The 21,246-nt window shown below is 45.1% G+C and overlaps 1 protein-coding gene across 2 annotated transcripts in view; it reads right to left on the reverse strand.

The window, feature by feature from the left end:
- Positions 1–21,246, reverse strand: part of GNS (glucosamine (N-acetyl)-6-sulfatase) — a 250,164-nt gene that overhangs the window by 94,583 nt on the left and 134,335 nt on the right. For both annotated transcript variants that reach the window (XM_085653417.1, XM_085653416.1), the window contains exons 7-8: positions 16,277–16,359; positions 13,294–13,412 (exon numbers count right to left, since the gene is read on the reverse strand). In XM_085653417.1, the coding sequence (XP_085509543.1) occupies positions 13,294–13,412; positions 16,277–16,359 (202 nt within the window). The remainder of the gene's footprint in view (positions 1–13,293; positions 13,413–16,276; positions 16,360–21,246) is intronic.

A 21,246-nucleotide genomic window follows, 5' to 3' on the forward strand; every position in this document is an offset into this window, starting at 1 on the left:
CTTTTGCGTCCTGTTCTCTGTCACCCTCAGAAGAAAACCTTTCAGTGACTGAATGTGAAATGATTGCATGTGTGTGGGAAGTGGAAACATTCAGACAGAATGTGTAGGGATCTGAATTCCTGCTCTGCACAGACCATAATCCCTTAACCAAGGTTCTCACTATGTCTGGAAAGTTAAGAGCAACACCACATCTGGCCAGGTTTTTTATTTCTTTATTGACATTTTAGGAAATGACAGCAATACAACAGCAGGGAAGACGTTGGGGGGAGGAAAGGGGGGCTGATATGGAAGCAGGTTAGAGTAAAGTCATCAAATTGACCCACCAGTAAGGGGATACATTCACAGCAATTGCTATATAACATTAACCACATTGAATGCAGTCTGTGGTCAGATCAGTGGAAAATGGGCGCAGGACCATGATTTCTCAAGGTTGCGGAAACTCATACATCAGGGGGATGAGTCAGCAGCTTAGGGCAGTGTGTTGGAGATGGTTGTGTGCATTGTCTGGGATGGGGAAGAGTCACCACCCGGACAGGGACTTCTCATATTCAGTCGGTGGGGCAAGTCTCTCTGTCTTAGATATGTTAGTAGTGGTTCCCAGATGTCTTTGGGGCAGTAGCGAGGAGGCATGACCTCCCAGTATGCGGACAGTTATTCCTGGAGAAGGCCACATCCTGCAGCCAAGCCTCCACAGTGGGAGCAGGTAATCTCACCCAGACTATGGCCACCTGGCGCTTGGACAGGCATAGGAGTGTGGCAGTGAGGTGGCTGGCCCCTTTGACATATCCCAGGAAGCCGATCAGGGGGCTTGAAGAGAGAGTGGCCAGTGATGAGATGCAGAGCAGAAAAAACACCAGACCAGTAATCAACCACTAACGGGCACTCCCAAGCTTGGTGAAGGAAGGAGGTCATAGGGGCAGCGCAGCACAGACAGCAGGCGTCCTTCACCAAACTCATGCGATGATACCAGAGATAGGGTGGTTGGTATCTTCTTCACAGGCGGTATGGGCGGCCGGGGCTTTCACCGGTGCCGTTTCTTGCATAACGGAATAAGAACAAGTGACCAGTCAGCGGGGTGATGGGTTAGTCGGTATGTGTTTCAAGGGCATGCAGTGTGGAAGGGGTAGCAGGGAATGTGCCATGTAGCGCACATCATGTGGCTCAGAGCTGGTGGACCTCAAGACCTGGCTCTTCGACTGATCCAGAGCCGCCTCCCCCCCGCGCCTTGAGACCCTCACGGGTGAGTAGCGCGCTATATAATCCCCTGATTGATTGATTACTATGCACTGAAATATGTGCCAGGAATGCAGAACACGGTTGTGGATTTCTCAGTATATCTCCTAATCTTATGGATGAGCAAGTGCAGAATGAGTGTGAAGTATTGTGTAGCTTCAGTTGAAAATAAAAATGTATGTGCCATCTTAGAAGACGAATGGAACAAAGAGTATGGTCATGACAATGTATTGAACACAATTAAGGAACACACAGCAGATGGGTGGACAAATAAATGTGTCCTTGATGAAGTTTGTTAAAAAAATTGAAAAGTAAGGAGTGTACATTTTATTAATGAATGTGGGTTCCTGTTAAGAGGCAACAGGATAGTTCCAAGAACCTTGAGGGCTAAAATTCTGAATGTAATTCATGAAGGTCATCTTGGAATAATTAAGTCTAAACCAAGAGTAAAAGCTTCTTATTGGTGGCCTGGACTTGATCTCAAAGTTGAAAGATTTGTTGGTTATTGTGTGCAATGTGCCAATGCTAACAAGAGTAAAAAGACCTTGAGACTGCCACTATGTCTGAATGAGTAAGGGACTGTGGAAATTTCTGGCTACTGATACACTGGGACCAATTTAGGATTCTATGGCACACCAGACTTTGTGGTAATGTTGAAAGACCTATTTTTAAAGTGGCCAGAAATGAAGTTTAGACTAAAGTGGATTCTAAAGCTGGTGTTGCCTTTCTGGCGAAGGTATTCCTTAGAGATGGTTCTCCTGAGGTGTTATAGAGTTATAATGGTCTTTAATTTGAATTGAGTTATACAAAAGTCTTTTTAGTGAGAAGTAAACATACCTCATTATATTGTCCTGCCAGCAATGGGGCATTGGAACACTTCAAAAGAGTTATCATAGGAAGTTGACAAATTGCCATATTTGCTGGAGTGAGCTGGGAGGTGGACCTTAGAAAACTGTTGTGGGCATACAGGATTACTCCTGAGCTTACAGTCCCTGCGAATTATTTACCAGAAAGAAACCGTTTACCAAGGATAATATTGCTTGGCTGTCGGGAGACAGAAAAAAGAGAGGTTATGCGAAGTGGTTAGGGATGATAGAGCATTGATGTTCTCTCATGACTATCTCTATAAATTCACCCTGGGGAAAATTAATTGTGACATTCATTTACAAACAACGCTGAAAGTGTATTAGGTTACCACTTTTAAGAAAACATACACATGAAACTTGATTTAGAAACTGCATCATAAAAGCATGCAGAATGTTAGATATAGGGATTTTAATGACGTTTAACCATAAATAAACTAGGGAAAAGTTTAATAAATTTATTAAGATGTTTTTCTTTATGCATAAATGAATGTAATAAACAACTGATAACATAGAAAACCCTATAAAAGAATAAAACATATGAAAATGGCCATTAACATTAGAAAGTGTACAATGAAGAACAAAAATAGATACTATAATGATTTGCGTTATTGAATGCTTCATTATAAATGTGCTTTTGAATCATGAATGATGTATTAACCTATTACGTAAAAAAGAAAATTGCAAAATTAGTAAGCGAAATAGAAATGAAGTGTTAAAATTGTTTTTTTAAGGGTACTTTATACTTATATGATGTAGATGCGAGTCATTAGTTTGCTTAAATGATGAACTAATGCATGGTTTTCACTTACGTGTAATTAATATTTTAGCATAAATGTACAAGTTACTTACCTTCGGTAACAATGTATCTGGTAGAGACGATTCTAGCCGCAGATTCCTCAACGTAGAATTATCCCCAGGCGTGAGACTGGACCCGGAAAACTTTCTTGCCCAGCATCTCTGCGCCCCGGGGGGCGTTACCTCGCGACTCCGCCCGACGTCCTACGCAGGTGTGACGTCAGCGAGGTCACATAAGCCCCACCTCAGCGCGGTGACGTCAGTTTGCTTCGGAGAACTTTTCCGCACCACAACGTGGAGCCAACACAACTGAGTAGAGCATGGGAACAGTGTGCGAAATAACCAGAGAAACACGAAGAGAGAGACAAAAGCTGAGGAACAGCACCAGGTGGCACCGAGGCAGCAGGAGGCTACAACAGTAAAGCCAAAGCAGGGAAAAAAGCAGAGCACCTCAGAGAAACAACTGTGAAAGCCAAGGTGATAGCACCAGGCAGCACCAAAGTACCAGAAGGCCACAGCAGTAAAGCCACAGCAGGGAAAGCGTAAAGCACCACTCCATGGAACCACCGAGCAAGCCAAGGCGATAGCCAGTCTGGAGGCACAAGCATTGGAAAGCGCTGTAAGAGAAAGAGAGAGAGAGTCTGCAACCACAGACCACACAGCAAAGGGCCACAAGCCTGGAACAGAGGCGCAACAGTAATCCACCCCCAGACTGCACAATCAAGGAGGGCCATAGCCCCTAAAAGGAGCAGAAGGCCAAGCACAGGCCAAAGAACCCCCAACGCAGCAGACCGCAAGGGGATGAGAAACTGTAACAACAAAGGGAAAAAAGAGCAAAAGCAGGCCACTACACTGGAGAGAAACCAGCTGGAGGGAGCCTGACGGAAAGAAAACGAAAAGGATCCCCACAGAAGACAAGCCACCCAGAGGCGAGCGCAGAAAACCAATCTGAGGGTCCTCGCAGCACAAGGAGGAAGGGCGGGTCGTGAAGGAATCTGCGGCTCGAATCGTCTCTACCAGATACATTGTTACCGAAGGTAAGTGACTTGTACATCTGATAGAGACTACTAGCCGCAGATTCCTGAACGTAGAATAGATACCCTAGCCATACCCAGAGGGCCTGCAAGAGAGCCTCCCCAGTAGGAGAGACCCAGGGCCCCAGAAGGGGATATGTCACAAGGACAAGAAGGAAAAGGCCAGGAGATCCTAAGCCCAACCAAGGGAGAGCGCCCAACACCCCGCAGGGGCAGACAGTGCCCCAAAAGCCTCAAGGAGCACAAGGGCCACCCCGAACCCCTGAGATAGAAAAGAGCTGAATACACCTTGGCCACAAGCAGCGGGCAGGGCCGGAACGGCTCCACCGTCAACAGCACAGGCGGAAGAAGAAAAGCACCATTGCGCAGAGCCCCAGCGGAATCAGAGGCAGGGACGCAAGGGAACACATCAAAGAGCACAGCGGTGAAGTAGAACAAGGAAGTCTGCCGGGCAAGCGCCGCCAGCAGCAGTAGCAACACCACAACAGCGCACCCTGAACAAGGCAGCCGAAAGCATAGGCCAGGAAGGGCCAGGACACACCCCAAGGAAGGGGCCGGCCCAGAAACCCACTGACCAGCGAAGAAGGGAAGGAAACCGGCAGAAAAGAAAGAATGAAAGAGGACGGGCCAAGCCAGTCACTAGAACACAGAAGCCAAGGAAATCCAAAACCTCTGGGGTAGCAGACAGAGGAGCAAGTCAAAACACATGACAAAAACGCAGTAGCGCCAGAACACTATGCCGCAGACCGCAGGCCAGACCGGCAGAGCGACGCTGTGACAAGGAGAAGGACGGACCCAGCGTAAGCTGCACCAAGACAAGTGGCAAGAAAGTCGCACCTGCGACATACCGTGATGCCACAGACAGCAAGGAGCCCGAAAAGGGGACCACACCTCCCCAGTACAGGACAGAACTATATACTAGCTACCAGTACCCCACATATGGTAAGCTTAGTCCCAAGAACTATGGGATCTCCTCTTAGGAAACATATTCCGCAGCAGAGGACAAAACAGAAAGACCTGCCGAAAAAACCCGCAGTCGGCTTACCAAGCAGCCAATAAAGAAGACGCCGAAGGCCTAATCTCAGGGCCTGCCGGGTTACCAACAGCCAAAACAAGTCAAAAAAGGGCCGGACCAGCGGCCAACAGCACCAAAGGCCCAACAAATGGACCCCAAAGGCACATCAACCATATAGAACACACAACTTGGGCTACCCGTTACAAGGCCTCACGAAAACAACGGAAGAACACCTCCCAAAACACAGACCGACAGTCCGGTCACTGAGGGGGAGGGGGAGGAGGAGGACGAAGCCCCGCAAGAAACCTCTGAATGGCAGAATCCGCAGGGGCGTGAAACAACAGAGCGCCATCAAAGGGGAGGTCAAGCAGCCGTTCTCTAACGTTCTCAGGGAAAACACTATCCCGTAGCCAGGCATGGCGACGAAGGGCCACCAAAGTAGCCATGGTACGAACAAGCACCTCCGAAACATCCAGGGCAGAGCGAAGAATAAACCCCGCCAGCTCCCGGCGATCAAACACATGGTGCCGCAGATCAATGCAGGCACCCTCCTGAGAAGCGGAAGACATAAGGGACTCCGCCAAATCCCATAAGCAAGAAGCGGCGCTAGCCAACACACAAAGAGTGTTAAGGGCCCGCAAAGCAGCACTGGAGGAGGCGAAGATGTTGCGCCCCTAGGAATCTAACCAGCGGGCCTCCCATGACGGGGGAAGACAACACCGAGGGTAAGGAGGGAAAGGCAGTCTGTAAAAGAGGGCCCCTGGTAGAAGGGTGGAGGGAAAGACAGGCAGGATCATGCAGAGCAGGACGGTGGCAGTGCAGAAGAGGCTGGGGCACCGAGTCACCCGTGGCAGGATGCTCCCAGGCCCCCAAAAGAGAATTGTTGAGCGCAGCCTCGAAGGGAAGAAGCAGCTCCCGTCCACCAGAGCCCTGATGGAGAACCTCCAGCAGATGATCCGTGGGGAAATTGGCAGCTGGATCGCCCATGCGCAAGATTCCCTCAGCCGCGGAAACAGCCCGAGCGAAGGCAGCACTCGCCTCCGTAGGGCCCCGCGGCGGGGAAAGCCGTTCCTCCGTGGGCGACAGGTGCAAACTAAGGCAGCCGTCCCCCAGCCCAACCAGAGGAAGGAAAGGCCAAGCTCGAAAAGGGGGAGGGTCACCAATGAATGGGGAATCTGAGGCACCTCCTGCGAAGACTGCGGGCGCGGGGACGGCGAAGAACCGTCCTGAGAAGACGCCGGGGAAAAAGCCACGAGCCGGCGACCCATTTCTGGAGAAGACGAAACAAACAGCTGCCGAGGCTCCGGAGAAGAGGGGGGGATGAATCAACGCCTGACGTTGACCCGGCGCCATAGAGTCCACCACCGGCGTCAGGGCAACGTCGACCGGTGCAGAAGGGGATGCCTGAATGACCTCCGCCACAGGGTCGGAGCCGGGGCGGCTAAGGAATGGCGCCAAAAAGGCATTGACTCGACCTCCAACGAGGCAGCCGCCTGCGTGGAGAGACGAGAGGGGCACGGGGACACGCCCCAACCCCTAAGTGGGCCCTGCAGCGCCGCCAGGGCCAGCAGCCGCCGGCGCCTGAGCGGCTTCACCTCGGCTTTGGACAAAGCCGCCGCCTGCCCAGAGGACTGAGGGGGACTCGAGGACACGCCCTGAGCCCCGGCAACCTCCCGCGACACCACAGGGACCCCCCCCGGGTGTTTGCGGCGAGGCAGAGGCGCCGTGGTCCGAAGGAGGGAACACCGAAGGGCCGCACCCCGATGCCACCACATACTCCAAACCTGGATCCGAACCTGTCAGCGTCGGAGCCGCCAGAGACACCGCAGGAGTCCCCGCACGTGGCAAGGGATCCGCACACGTCCCAGGAAGAGAAGAAGAATAGGGAAGAGCCAAAGAGGCCTGCAAGGCCGCCGCATAGGCCTCCATCTGGGCTCTGGTCACCCCCGCATCGGGGAACGTCGGATAGGGTGGCGACGCGCAGGCCGCACCACCCCCAGAGAACCCACGCCCCCAACAGGCCGGGGACCGGGCCTCGGGGACAAACTGCGACACTTACCAACAGGTGAGCGACGCCCTTGCGGCCTGGGAGAAGGACGATGTCGGAGACGGAAGCTGCGGTTTTTGAAGCCATCCGCGGGGGACGGACGCAGCGATGATGCGGACCTGGACATGCATGCCGAAAGGAGTTTCATCCGGCGCTCCCGCCGGGACTTCGGCTTCATTTGCTGACACGCCTCGCAATCCGTTGAGTCATGGTGCTCCCCCAAACACCACATACAGATGGGGTGACGATCCGTCGCCGACATCTGGCGCGAGCAAGACGAGCAAGTCTTGAAGCCCGAAGGCATTCGCACACTGTACCCAAGAAAAGTGTAAAAAGACGGCCTGAAACAGGCCAGGACATGATCTGGGTCCGCGTTGCACGCGGAAAAGAAGAAAAACTGAAGTCCGCGTGCCGGGGTGGGGCTTATGTGACCTCGCTGACATCACGCCCGCGGAGGACGTCGGGGCGGAGTCGCGAGGTACCAACCCCCGGCGCGCAGAGATGCTGGGAAAGAAAGTTTGCCGGGTCCAGTCTCACGCCTGGGGATAATTCTACGTTAAGGAATCTGCGGCTAGTAGTCTCGATCAGATTCATCGTGCACAAGCTGTATTTCATGAAGGCCTCAAAAACGTGCTTTTCTTTCCTAGTATGAACTAATGAACTGAATAGTCTGAAGCCTATGGGAACCTTTTGAAAAGTTTCTACTTGTGCTCTAACACTCAATGATTCCTGTCACGTTTGTAGCTCACTAGACTGGACTTGTAACAAAATTGTTACTTCTTAGAGCACATGCTTGGGAAAGAACTAACAAAGGATGAGAACATGGACTCGCCTACTTCCTAAAGGGTCACAACCAATCGTAAAGTACAGTAGTCTTAAGAAATGCAAAGTAATGGATTACTTAATTCTTCCGGATTTGTATACTTTTACCTACTACGTCATCTCATTCTTCTGAGACTCACCAATGGGATGGGGTAGTCTGACAAATTGGTGATGTCAAGGGGTGTAAACCAGGAATTGATGGAGCAGAATTGCCCAAAGTATGGACAGGGGTGGTTCTTATCTTGTCCACCTTCTCAACCCACCTTGCGGTACAGAGACTGATAATTTGGACTTCCAGAAACTAACTCGAACTGTGACAAAATACTGTGTTTGCTTCTGGCTGGTATGCTTGTGTAGTGGAATCTTTCCGTCTGGAAAGTTTCCAACAACAGCGGTGGCATTGACGCTGCAGTACGGACAGGGGCAGAAAATCCTGTCCATGAACTGGAACTGGTCATTTGGCAATTTCTGAACCTTCAACTATAGGGTTTGTATTAGGGATATTTGCTTTCCAAAGTTCCACTTCTTATGATACAACCCTTCTCGGCTGAGGAAGATAACTCCTTTCTAATCCATAATCACAGTTTTGTTAATGCTTACTAAAATACTTTCAATCATAAATTAGATTTGCAAATTACTTTAAAATTCGATAAAGATACCAACTGATATAAACTACTCTGGTGATTCTGTTTCATTTATTTGTTGTGGCCAATTAATTTGTTTCAAGTTTACTGACTTAAAGATCGATTTAGTCCGAGAAAGACCATTCAGTAATAAACAAATGTTAACAATTATCTCATTGCAGGTCGTCATATGATAATTGATTATCCCCCAAGTATTCTGGTCCCTTCAGTACAGAACACGATCCATCGGAGGACCTAATCAGTTTGTTGTGGTAGCTGAGGTTATTCTGGGATAAATATCTTGACCCTTTTGAATAAGGTCCAACCTAATGCGCTACAACCCGGAAAATATTGGGAAAATATTAAGAAAGCACTAAGTGTTTACAAGGAACAGTAAGACCGTAAAGATTGTGTGAGAAGTGTTACCCTAGAAGTGGGAGATTAGGTTTGTGTTAAGAATTGTGTTGGGATTAAGAAGGGTATGAGCAAGTATAGTGTACCTCTTAATATTATCAAATGTGTCTGAGTTGAGTGCTAAGAAAGTGCGTCACTTTACCAAGTTAGGGAAGTGAAGCAAACTTCTTTTGTGGAACGAAGAGAATGGTGTTGTTCCAGTTTATTCTGGATGGTGTGAAGATGTTGGAATAAAACAGCTGTGGACAGTGAAGAAGATGGTTGTGAGGAAATGAATGTGAATGAGTCTGGAGTTTCTGACCTGGGAGCGGAGACTAAGCAGCATGGGGTTGCAGAAATTGTGACGGTTGCCCTGGTAACAATATTTCATTTTCTAGGGTTACTAAGGGCGGGAGGGTGGTGGTGAAACCAGAAAAAGTCAAGGATTTTGTTATCGGGTAATGTGTAGATGTGTATGTGGATATTTATTTATACAATTAAATTATATCTGTAGAATATTTATTAAGAGTGCTGTTTTATTGTTTAATATACAATTCAAGGATATGGTTATGTGTCAATGTGTAGATGTGTAAGCAGATATTCATTTATAGAAATGCTTTTTTGTTGAATGTAAAGTTTAGTAAGTTGTACTAAGAGGGGAGAAGTGTGGTGGATCCTTTTTATTCTCATCCAGAGCCCTGTATGAGATAAGATATGTTGGAATGAAGGGGGGGGGGTTGGAAAGGGCGGAAGTGATTCAGTTGGAGGCAGCTACTGGAGGAGGACACAGACAGTATAAGCTGTAGATTACGAAGTAAAGATTTTGTGCCAGCAGAAGCCTGACACCTACTTTACAAAGACTATTGCCAGTGCAAGGTGTCTGGGCTAAAGTTGGATTTGACAACTTTCTCAAAATGCATGGCAGTAATGGTGGCAAAGGGTGGGGATTTTTAATCTGACCATAACTAGATGATTAGTTGAAAAGGCTTCTTCCCCTATGCAGGCCTGTCTTCATTTAAGTTTGACGGTAGACGCTCTCCAGTGCTTATCAGTCATGCCAAGTCAATCATGACTCTAACTGAATCCATCTACTGAATGGGGGCGTTACTGGACACCTAAAGTGGAAGGACACTTCCTTTGGGTGACAGATTATCTTCTATCCAACTGAAATGTTTCAGTCTACAGAAGCTGAAGCACCAGATAGCCAGGTAAGTTTCTTCTAGGTTCAATGAGGTCATGCCTCTGTGTGGATCTCAGTGCCTTCAACAGTTCCTCGAAGCTCACTGATCAAACTTCTGAGACAAAGATGGGGAGATATGGTGAGCTCACTCCATAATCAATCCAGTCCTTCCCTTGGTGATGCAATCTTAACAATCTTGTATAGGATTTTCCTTTCCACTAGAATGTTCCCACTCAAACGATAGTGATAGATACTTTTCCGCTGAGTTGAGCTCCCAGGAAGAAAATACCTACTACATAAATATTCGCGAACTCAAGCAGTCCATCTCACTCTACAGTCTTTTCTGTAGGCTTTCGGGACAAGCTTCCCCTTTGTTCACATGGACAATACAGGTTCACCTTTTTACGGGTAGAAAATATGAGCAGGCACGGAGACAGATTAGTCCCGGTGGATTTGTGGAGGCTTTTAGAAAAAATATTCTTGATGGAGCATTATCGTATTTAAGAAACCCCTACCTCCACTCCTTGAAATATTTCGAACTATGACCATAGCTCCAGTGGTCAGGACATTTTGGATCAAGTATACAGCTCTAACCAATGAGTCTGTGTCCCTGGTTAACGCTTCACTTCAATTGGTTTAAGTATCAAACAAAACCACAAAAGGAGTTGCCAAGGGAGGATACTTTGTGCCCCCACACTGAGCTGCAAAGATTTGGGTTTTACCCTTGAAAGAAACCGTTTTACGTAAAAGGAGGGATACATTGTCCTCCATCACTTCGAACATCGGATATAATGATCTGGAAGATGTGTTAGAATCAATTGTTAGCCTGAAGAAGGTGGTGAATTATTACGATACCACCGAAACGTGTCGCTTTTTTAGGAAATATTTTGATAACACCTGGTCCTAACATAACAGGCATTATAAACATCGTGTCTGTGGAGAAGACACGGAATGGATTTAATACGTTAAATTGGAAACAACAATAATATTCAATTCCATGTATTTGGAGTGCTATCTGATATAGAGCAAGTTGATGTTAGTTTGACCTTTTTGAACATTATAAGGTTCTCCTGCTGTACTATTAATGTAATGTTTTTAATATATGTGCATAAATGAGAAATGTATTACACATTTTTTATATATTTTATGATATTTGTTCACTTAATAAAGATATAGGATATATTCTTTTATATTATGCTCTTGGTTTCTATTTGGTGCGGATAAGTGGTTATTGATTGAATGCAGTTGGTTTGAATTGGTTTGCACCGTATGCTATATAAGCAGGGCTCGAAAAATCCGAAAAATTGTACTAGTCCTGCAGGTCTAGTGCCTTGGAAAACCCCCTCGACCTCACCTCAACTTACTTGACCTCCGTCTCCAAAATAGGAGCAAAAGTGACAAGATAACAAGATTTAAAGGCATCTTTATTGCTCATTCCCTTTGTGAGCAATAAAAATGCCTTTAAATCTTGTTATCTTGTCACTTTTGCTTCGTTTTCACAGAGGACAAAAGTTAGTTTCTCTTCCTACTCGCCAGAAAGGGCGAGTAGGACCTAAAAATAGCTTGTCCTCATCAATTCTCCCTCGCAAATGCGAGGGGGCGAGTGGATTTGTGGAGCCCTGATAAGGAACCCAAAGGGACCTTCTTGTTTGACACATGGACAATACAACAGTGATACCCTACTTGAACAAACACAGGGGTGCCAGCTCAAAGCTTTTATCTCCAGAGGCCTGACCAATTTTAGGAATTCTCCAGATTAACACAATTCATCTCCGAAGGTTGAAAAATGCAGAGGTGGACATACTCGGCAGGATTATTCCAAAAAGTTATGTATGGATACAAAGTTTTAGAAGATGCATACTTTGATAGGAATTTTTCTTAGTTGGACTTCTTCGCAAATGCCGAAAACAGGAAAATCCCAAAATTGCCACTAGATACTACCAAGCAGAGTCAAAGTTGAATGCCCTTTTCATTAACCTGGTAAAGGACATTTCTTTATATATTTGTATTTTTCCTGATTCCAGCGGCCAATGACAAACTGACTAATTCAAAGGCCTGAATGATGCTCATCTCCCTGGAATGGTCATACAGTGGTGATTCACATATCTACTCCAGCTGTGGAAATTTCACACAGGAGGCTGTCCTGCAGACTAAACCTTATTCGCAATTTCAAAAGCCAGATTCTGCATTCCAGCCCACTTTCTTCCAGATTGCCACCTGAACTCATCCAATATGGTCATTTGAGTCTTTCACAAGATTCCAAGGACATCTGAGAGAAGCCAAATGCCCATCCAATGGGCATCTTACTCTTTTCAATTGAAGAGGGTATGCATTTGGTGCATTCAGAAAAATGACTCGACAAACTGCCAGGAAGAGATTCCTTCTCTTATACAACCTATTAGTCTTACAACTTCCAGATCCAAAGATAGAGAAATACCAACTGCATTCATTTATTGATAGCAATGTGCCCTTCTGAAACTGCACCTCAATGGACAGTGTCTAGTTTAACAACAAAGCTGGCCCCTTTATGAGATGCTTGGTTTAGAGACAGAATTAGTGCATAATGATGGCGGAGACTCTCACTTTCAGTTTTCCGATGTTTCACAAAAGGATAACCAAGTACAAACAAATGTACTTTTATTAAAAAAATGAAATGGCTACAGTGCAGGTCTGCTGCTCTCACCTAACACCATCACCCCAGCAGGGAGGCAATTCATCTTCCCAGCCACATAAGCACATCACAAGAAGACTGAACTACTGGTGCAATATTGCATCTCTTCTGTATGCGAGGCATCGCAAACTGCAGTTATTTGTACAATTACTATGCTGTGTATGGTTTGTATGTGTGTGAAGGAGCACTGGGCAGATGCTGCAACAAACACTGTACCTGTTCTTTGTGTTAGAGAAGCATGCACTGCTGCTGCTGCTGCCGCCCCTGCACCAGACTGCCTGTGTATTAAAGGAGCTTGGTAAATAGGTTTCATTTTACAAAATCTAAAAAGATTGGTATTGGTAATGGTTTCCTAATACTGATGTAGTGGACATATATTGCAAAACAATCCCAGTGTTTATGTGAGTAAACAAATGAACAAAGAAAGCATCAAATGCAAAATGTGACCAAACTAATTTCCTTCCCCGTTATAGTCTTCCTACAGCCTCCACCTTTACGCCCGTGTCAGGGCGTTGACAAGAAATTAATGCAATCGGAAAGGCTTGCGGTGGTAACATGATCATATCAGTGCACATTTCTATTTTCAAACAGCGTCAACTGTTTCTCATATTTACCTGTGTGAAATCCATTATCAGAGGTGTAGAAAATAAAAGTATTTTCGAGCTCCTCACGTGCATCTAAATCCTTCACCAGTTTCTCTACCAGGTCGTCCACAGAGAGTAAGGTCTGCCATCTGTGCATCATGGGAGAAAAGATACAACCATTATAAAAAAAAAAATCTTATAACCTTGGCCAATAGGAGGGTTCATCAGGTCCTATAAAAGTATCAATGCTAGACGATCTATGGATACAGTAAACAAATTAGAGGCAACAAGTCAAAGTAGCCTATCTCGTTTAAATGTAGTAATACAAAGGATTTTTAGTCACATATTTATTGAAGGTAGTAATGACTAAGGCACCAACTTCATTGGGAAAACACACAAGCACCAGCAAGAGATCGTATATCGAGGACCTTTTCATTCACACACTGTCACTTTCGAACTGGCGAAACGGACACGTACCCTGGAACTGAACAGAAGACCCACTGATCACGTTGACAAGTTTAGCTGGTAAGCCGCAGGACACCTACAAAATGGGGATACCACCACTCTGCATACAATGGGCCGGTAGATAGACTCAGCATAAACAAAACTCAAGACCAACTGACCACGCTCACAAAGTTTAGTGCCAGAATGAAGTCGCAAAAATCAGTTACTTTTTGGAGCCCTCAGTACTGGGAAACCCACCAACCTGCTGAAAATATTCTGCATACTGAGGACTAGACAGGCATCCTTTAGTGAAAGGTTAGTGAAGGATGGAGAGATCAGGACCACCCCTCCCCAGTTTGACAAAACAGATTTTTTTTTCTTTTAGAAACGAACGGTCTGCATTACTAGGAACTAATACATTCACACTAACAAACCCATGGAAAACACTTGTAAGAGTCAGTGGAGGGTCACAAGAACGGACTCCCTACGCCAGCGAGAAGGCCGACAACAAGCAAAGAAAAGTCTACTTTTCAAGACAGCCAAATGCACCCAGAGGGCAAGCAGTTGACAAACTAAGAGCAATACAAATACTCTGTAACATAACATAACGAAGGCTGTGAACTCTTACCAGTGGGAATGACCTTTAAAACACGACGAATGGGTACAATTTGTATTCAAAACACAACAAAATGGAAGGTTATCAGAAAACAACGAATGAAAATCATCCTTGAAGAGCATTTTATTATTTTTAAACATAAGATTTAAAATAATTTGTAATATGTTATGAAAAGGTTAAGGGAAATTGAATACAGGGCACTGCACTAAATGGATACAGTCATGCCACACTGAGCGAATACAAAGTGCATCACTAGACCCATTCGTACATTGCAGTTCTCGCAAAATAGTTGCATCTCTTCTCTTTAATATATATCTAACTTCACTCTCAAGTGCTAAAATACTCCTTTATTCTAACATGTTACAATTATGCAGACGAGACTCAGATTATTCCAGTGGCGGTTACTCCTCTTGAGGGTAGGAGCGTTGCCCCCGCCTGCAAGTTGCCGTAATTGAAGCGGCCTCTAAGTCCCATTCCCGGCTCACCAAAGGACTGGCGTCGACCTCGCTGATGAGTTTGTACATTGTAGGGGCAGGGCAGGGTGTGGCCTATATCGCTGCTTGGCAACCATGGCGGGTAGCTGAAGTTGACTGCGCATGTCTGGTTGGACAGGGTACTGGCTATGTCCAACCTGACATGCACACTTTGGGCCTCATAAACCCATGCTGTATTCGGAAACCAGGTGAGAAACAGTACAGCCCCTTGGAATTCATTACAGCTCCGGGTTAACCTGACCAAACAAATCCGAGTTTTTCTCATGCAGTTTGCAAGTATAAAACGCATGAGAGCCAAGTCCTGATTGGTTGTGGTCAAGTTAGCCTGTCCCATGGCCACATTTGATTAGACAGTACGGGGGCAGGTTGATTAAAGAACATGACCAATCACTGTGTGGCCTTATTTCGAAGGCACACAGTGATTGGTCATGTTTCTTTAAGGGCGATGCAATGACTATCCTTTGCACCTCACGCACAGCACCAGTGACGGTGCTGTGCATGAGTGGAGCACATCACCGTAGTGGTATACTCCAGGAGGCCACAGAGTGCATAAGTACAGCACACCAAATCTTCGATGTTCAGGTTCTGCAGAACATGAAACTGCTCTTTAATTTTGTGATCCTGACTGGAAAAAGAAACCCGATTGAGAAGATAATATAATCCCCCTTACCAAACAACCACTACTCGCATGTGCTCCTCTATGTGTTGTGCCACCCTATGCTGTGTCCCTTACTAATTCGCCCTGGCTTTGAAGATGCCCCATCTCAGTGACACACACACCGTGCCCCGATGCCTCACCCCTCAAAATCCTTTCCAAACCTGAAGCTGGGCTTTCCAGAGCAGAGAACCAGCTCCCGCCCTGAATACTCAGGTTCATGCAAAACCAGTTTCTTGTTTAAATAATGAGACCAAGGTTTATTGTAACTCCCCTTTCTGTTCACAGAATTATTACTCACGGAGGAAGATGGCGGCGATGTCTGTGAATCTCTTTCTATGTTGCTTGCATTCTGTTTGAGCACACGCTAATCCAGGATTTCCCAAAACTTCTCTCATTGTGACAGACTGCCCTCAAGAAATACAAGTTTAATAGTGGCTTTAGTTTATTGCCGATTGATCTGGCCCATTGAGAATGCCCATTAACAGCCTTCTTCCAAATCCACGAGAGTCACTCTCAAAGAGCATTAGAAACCCTGCAGGAGGACCGTACTTTGAAATAAATTCTGAACTCAGTGTGATGCTTCACTTCATTAGTGTACAGGTCGGTTATTCTACTGAAGCTCTGCATGACTAACAGTTATAACCACTCTTAAAGTTTTCAAGACTATCACAATAAGGAAGACCACATTTTGATGCCATGCACAAGCTAAAAAAGAACATCAGAAGAAAGTCCAAAGGGAAAATAAAAACAAAATCAATAACTTAAGCAAACTATTAAACTTTTCCAGAATAACACATTTACCTTTTCCTGTAAGCATCGTCTAGAAAGTTAATTGAAGAATTTGCCATTGGGGTCTTGGCTTGCCGAATTAGCCAATGTTTGTCCTAGTGAAATAAATCAACAATTAAGCAAAACAAGGAGGACACATTGTATTTCATTGTGTATTCCCAGCACTACAAACAAAAAATTACACATATAATGCATCTTATTCTACACAGTAAGGTTAAGGTGTCATTCCATTTCCACGTATACCGTGCCGAAACACAGTTATGTTGCTTGCCTTCCATCAGTGACTTAATACCAATTTTAATGAAATGTGACAACCAGGGCCTGTGTGCTAGTTCCTATAACTAAATACATTTTTGGATCAGTTGATGTGCCAGTTTTCTAGATCCAATAGCTCACAGGTGCATTATATGGAAGTCAGAGCTAAATGTCAGAGACCATGCCTGAAAGAAATACTTTCTAGGCCCAAAATACTTTTGAAGCTCAGAAAAATTCCATCCATGCTTCTTGCAAGAATATTCATTCCAAATCCTTGAACATTTGTCACACTAACACAGCTACAATAACTCAAAAGAAATTTTACGGGAAAGGAATCTCATATGTGTGGGAGGTCGTTCTTTTAAGATGATGATAAAAGGTTCACCATGTTTAAGAAAAAAGTCTTTATTGTAGTGATTTTGTGTGTTGTAATTATAAAGTCTCAATCTAATTCTTTTCCTTTTTTCATTTCACAATCCATCTGAAAATCATGATTTCCATGTTCTTCAACAAAACCATAAAGATAGAAGACCAGTTAAACTCAGGCTAGGAAATGAAGTTTACAGTGGCAAAATCCTTTGAATCGCATTATTTTATACTGGGGGTCACCAAACGTACCTATGCAAGAATCTGGCTAAAATTATGCATTAGTCAGCTATAACTGAACAATCTTCTTCGTTCAAGTTAAATTCATGGTTGTCTGCAGATTATGATCTTGCTTGTAGCTATTACTCATAATCTTTGAGTACCACAGGTTTTAATCGCGAGATCGCATGCTTCCAGTTGCTGCAGTGAGACTGGATTTGGACATCAGCTATAGTAACAAGATTGTTTTATATTTGGTAAATCTGCACAATGACATCTCCCCCTTAAGTGAACTTAAGGGTGCCGCTTCGCCGAGGAGTTTTACCGTGGTCTGTCACTTCTGCTGTGTCCTGTTGGGGCATTTTGCTGTCTTCTGTGTGGGGAGCTTTGCTGTATACCTGCCGGGGGCCGGAAGGAGGGAGAAGGCGAACACCAGCCTGCCCCGCGCTCACCTGCCTGCTGTGAGGGACTCTGAGACTACGAGTCCCAGCAAACCCAGCGCTCGCCACAGCGCCGGCAACACCTGAGGACTGTTCGCCCCTCCTCTTCTTAGTATATCTTTGCCCGGCTTCCCCCGCGGCGCGGGACGCACACGGGTGGGCGCCGGGCAAAGCCCGGGCCAAGGGCGTGCCCGTCTGAGCCCGTCCCAGACTGTAGAGGCTGGGCTGGGCCATAGAGCTCTTGGTTTATATTTACTCCACCTTCTTACCAAGATCTAGCCCTTGTTGCAAAAGAAAGAACTTTAAGACCACCTGGCAGGTAAGGACTACTTGTACTCTACTCGTCTGGACTGGACTGGTTAAGGGTCCTTGTGCAGCACCCATCCCTATTTTATTTAATAACAACAGTATTGTGTATATTGTTCATTTCATAGGCTTTTTCTTTTAGAAGGTTTTATTCTCTAATTGTACAATGCTGCGGCGTAAGGGATGTAAAACCTCAGTCGAGCATGCCAGCTCTACCCTTGATAACTAGCTTGTGAGAGCTGTGAGTGTTATCAACGACCAAATAGATAGAGCCGAGCGGCGACAGGTAGCCCAAAAGTATCACCTCTAGCCTTGCTGGTATCACCTGAAAAAAGTAGGGAGAATATTAGCACAGACGCTACATCACAAGTTAGCAGCTAGGCCGAGAGATAAGAAAGCGGTAACCCAACTGAGATCTGATTATAAAGTAGCCCTTAAGCATAGGAAGGTAGAGTTACAACAAGAGGCCTGGGAAATGCTGACAGAGGCTGCGGAAACTTCTAACTGTGCGTTATTTTGGGCAACAGTTAATTCCCCTTTTCTTAAAGACGATATGGCCCCTGAACTTACATCTAATGTTACCAGTGAGGCATGGGTAGCTCACTTTTCCACTATATTTAAGTCTGACAACCCCCACTGTGTTAATGATAGTTCCTGGCCTATAGTCCCTCTGGATTTCACTATTGCCGAGGTCGAACAAGGCATTAGTGCTAGCAAGGGGGGGGGGGGGGGGGAAGGTCCAGGGGATGGATAGGGTTCCCATCGATGTGTATAAAACTGTCCCGATGCTGTGGAGCCCCGTGTTAACTATTGTATTTAATGCTGCCGTGAGCAACGGAGTTCCATCGACCTGGGGGGAATCCATTATAATCCCGATCTATAAGAAGGGGGATAGGGGGGATGCTAAAAATTACCGCCCATTTCCTTATTAGATTCTTCTGTCAAAATTATGAGCAGGATACTGCTGGTAAGGCTGGAAGAATGGACAGAGGACAAAGGTATCATGGCCAGCACTCAGTATTGCTTTAGGAAAGGGCGAGGAACACTAGACCAGTGTTTAAACTTAGATTTGCTTATTGGGAAGTATACCCAGGCTAAACAGGGTTCTCTCTACCTCTGCTTTGCCGATCTAAGTAGTGCTTTCGACTTGGTGGATCACTCCATTCTTTGGGCGAAGCTGCTTGAACTTGGGGCCCCAGAAGGTATTATTTTCTTTCTAGCCCGGTTGTATGATAACCTTCAAACTAGTGTCCGTTATGGCGTAAATGGGGAATGCACTCCTAAATTTAAGGTTAGGAGTGGTATAAGACAAGGTTGTGTTCTTGCACCCTTGCTTTTTACACTTTTTATCAATGAGGTAGATACAGTTTTAAAAACAATCAGTGCCGATGCTCCACAGGTTAATGGCCTTGACGTGCCGGTATTGTTATATGCGGACGATGCCGTGTTACTGTCTAGGACCCCCATCGGTCTCCAATGTTTGCTTGACAGGTTCTCTGTTTTTATCAGAGATAAGAAACTGCTTATAAACAAAACTAAAACTTATACTATGATCTGTGGGGTTGGCCGTAGGAGATCCCACCCCTTTTTCATTGATGGACAGAGAGTGCTTCAAGTTGACAAATGTTGTTACCTGGGAATCACCTATGCCAGAGATCGAACCTGGGTACATGAAATTACCCATGTGGTGGCTAAAATGGCCAAAAGTGCCCATGGGGGTTCTTAGATTTGCAGCTAAGATAGGCGACAGACGCATCAGGGATATGTTGCAGATTTATCAATCACGATGTGTATCAATTGCCTTATGTGGGGCTGGGGTCTGGGGACACTGTTCTAATGGCTGCCTGCAAATTGAGGAAAATATTTTTCTCAAAAAACTTGCGTTTACCAAATTCTGCCCCAAATGATTTAACCCACAGAGAATTAGGAATCAATTATCTGTCAGACTTGATATCCTTGAGACCGTTAATGTTATGGCGCTCGATCTGGCAAAAGGAGGAGACAGCCCTGAATAGATCTGTAATTATCGACTGTCTCTCTCTGGATAACCATTCCAAGATCCCTTGGTTAAAATACATAATACACAGTTTCCAGGAAATCTTTGATATAAATATTTTGGCCGACCCATATGCTGCCGTAGCAATATCAAAACATTGGATGAAGAGCATATTCATGAACTACAAGGCAGAGAGGCAGGTGAGTGGCAATGGTTTGCTGTCCACCTGCATGTTTTATAATAAATTTGTGGGTAACGAGGGATTTCAATCATATTTAAGTCAAGTGACCAGACCCTCGCATAGATTTGTCCTTACTGGGTTGAGGCTCGGGCTAGTACATCATTTGGTGGCCTTCCCGTCTCCTAAAAAACACCCGGTTGGCCCTTGTCCCTGTGACGGTCAATCTAAACAATGCACTTTGCACTTTCTTTTGCTATGTAACCTTTATAGGAATTTCCGCATTGTTTATTTAAAACCGATCCTTGTAAAATATGGAGTCCGTACTGTTAACGATGCTATGAAATTGCTTTTTAATATGTATAATCCGGATGTTTGCTTTTTTACTGCTACCTTTTTATACAAATCAATTCATGTTAGGAAAAGTATGATGTTTTAAAATCTTGTGTGTCAACTGAATTAATTATCCCTGCATTTTTGCTTGCTTATGTATGCATGTTATTTTGTGCTTTTATGGTCATTCTTGATATGTACCGAATAAAGCTTTATGAAAATGAAAAAAATGAAGTGAACTCTGACATCTCTACAGAGATCATTTTTATTGGCATTTGTTAGGCAGTTACCACAACAATTTCACCTCAAACCACCTGTCATTTATTACTTGTCAGGGGGAAGGCTTGGGTATCCAAGAAGAGAGGATTCTTACTTTTTTTCTTAAATTCTGTACACTGTTACCTTTCTAAAGAAATCCATAATTGAACTCATAGGTATCCCATTCTGTGACTATCCACAGTAAATTGGCATTTACATTTTTTTCCGCCCACTACAGCTTACAGCCCATTTCAGCCATTGGATAATTGCACTGTGAATGACAACATCTTGCCCTTTCACAAGGAGCACATTCACAGAGAAAGTAATTCACTTCAGTGCCAGGGATTATTGTAGCACTGTATCCTTTTTGAGACCAATACAATATTTTAAACTTTTAGCCAATTTTTAAATGTTCTAATTTTTCAGATTCATCGGGGTGAGACAGCTTCTCAAAAAAAGGTTTGCAGAAAACGTAACACAGCAAAACAAGTGTTTACAAAACCAATAAACTGGCAGCCAAAACCAGATCTCTGGTTTTTGTCAATGCTCGATTTGCTTTTATTTTATTCATAGGGTGGATTGCTTATACGATTAACTAACTTACCTGGAAGTTTATGGTGGCGCTTTGTAA

The sequence above is a fragment of the Triturus cristatus genome, chromosome 4_1 (assembly GCF_964204655.1).
Source record: "Triturus cristatus chromosome 4_1, aTriCri1.1, whole genome shotgun sequence".
NCBI classification, from domain to species: domain Eukaryota; kingdom Metazoa; phylum Chordata; class Amphibia; order Caudata; family Salamandridae; genus Triturus; species Triturus cristatus.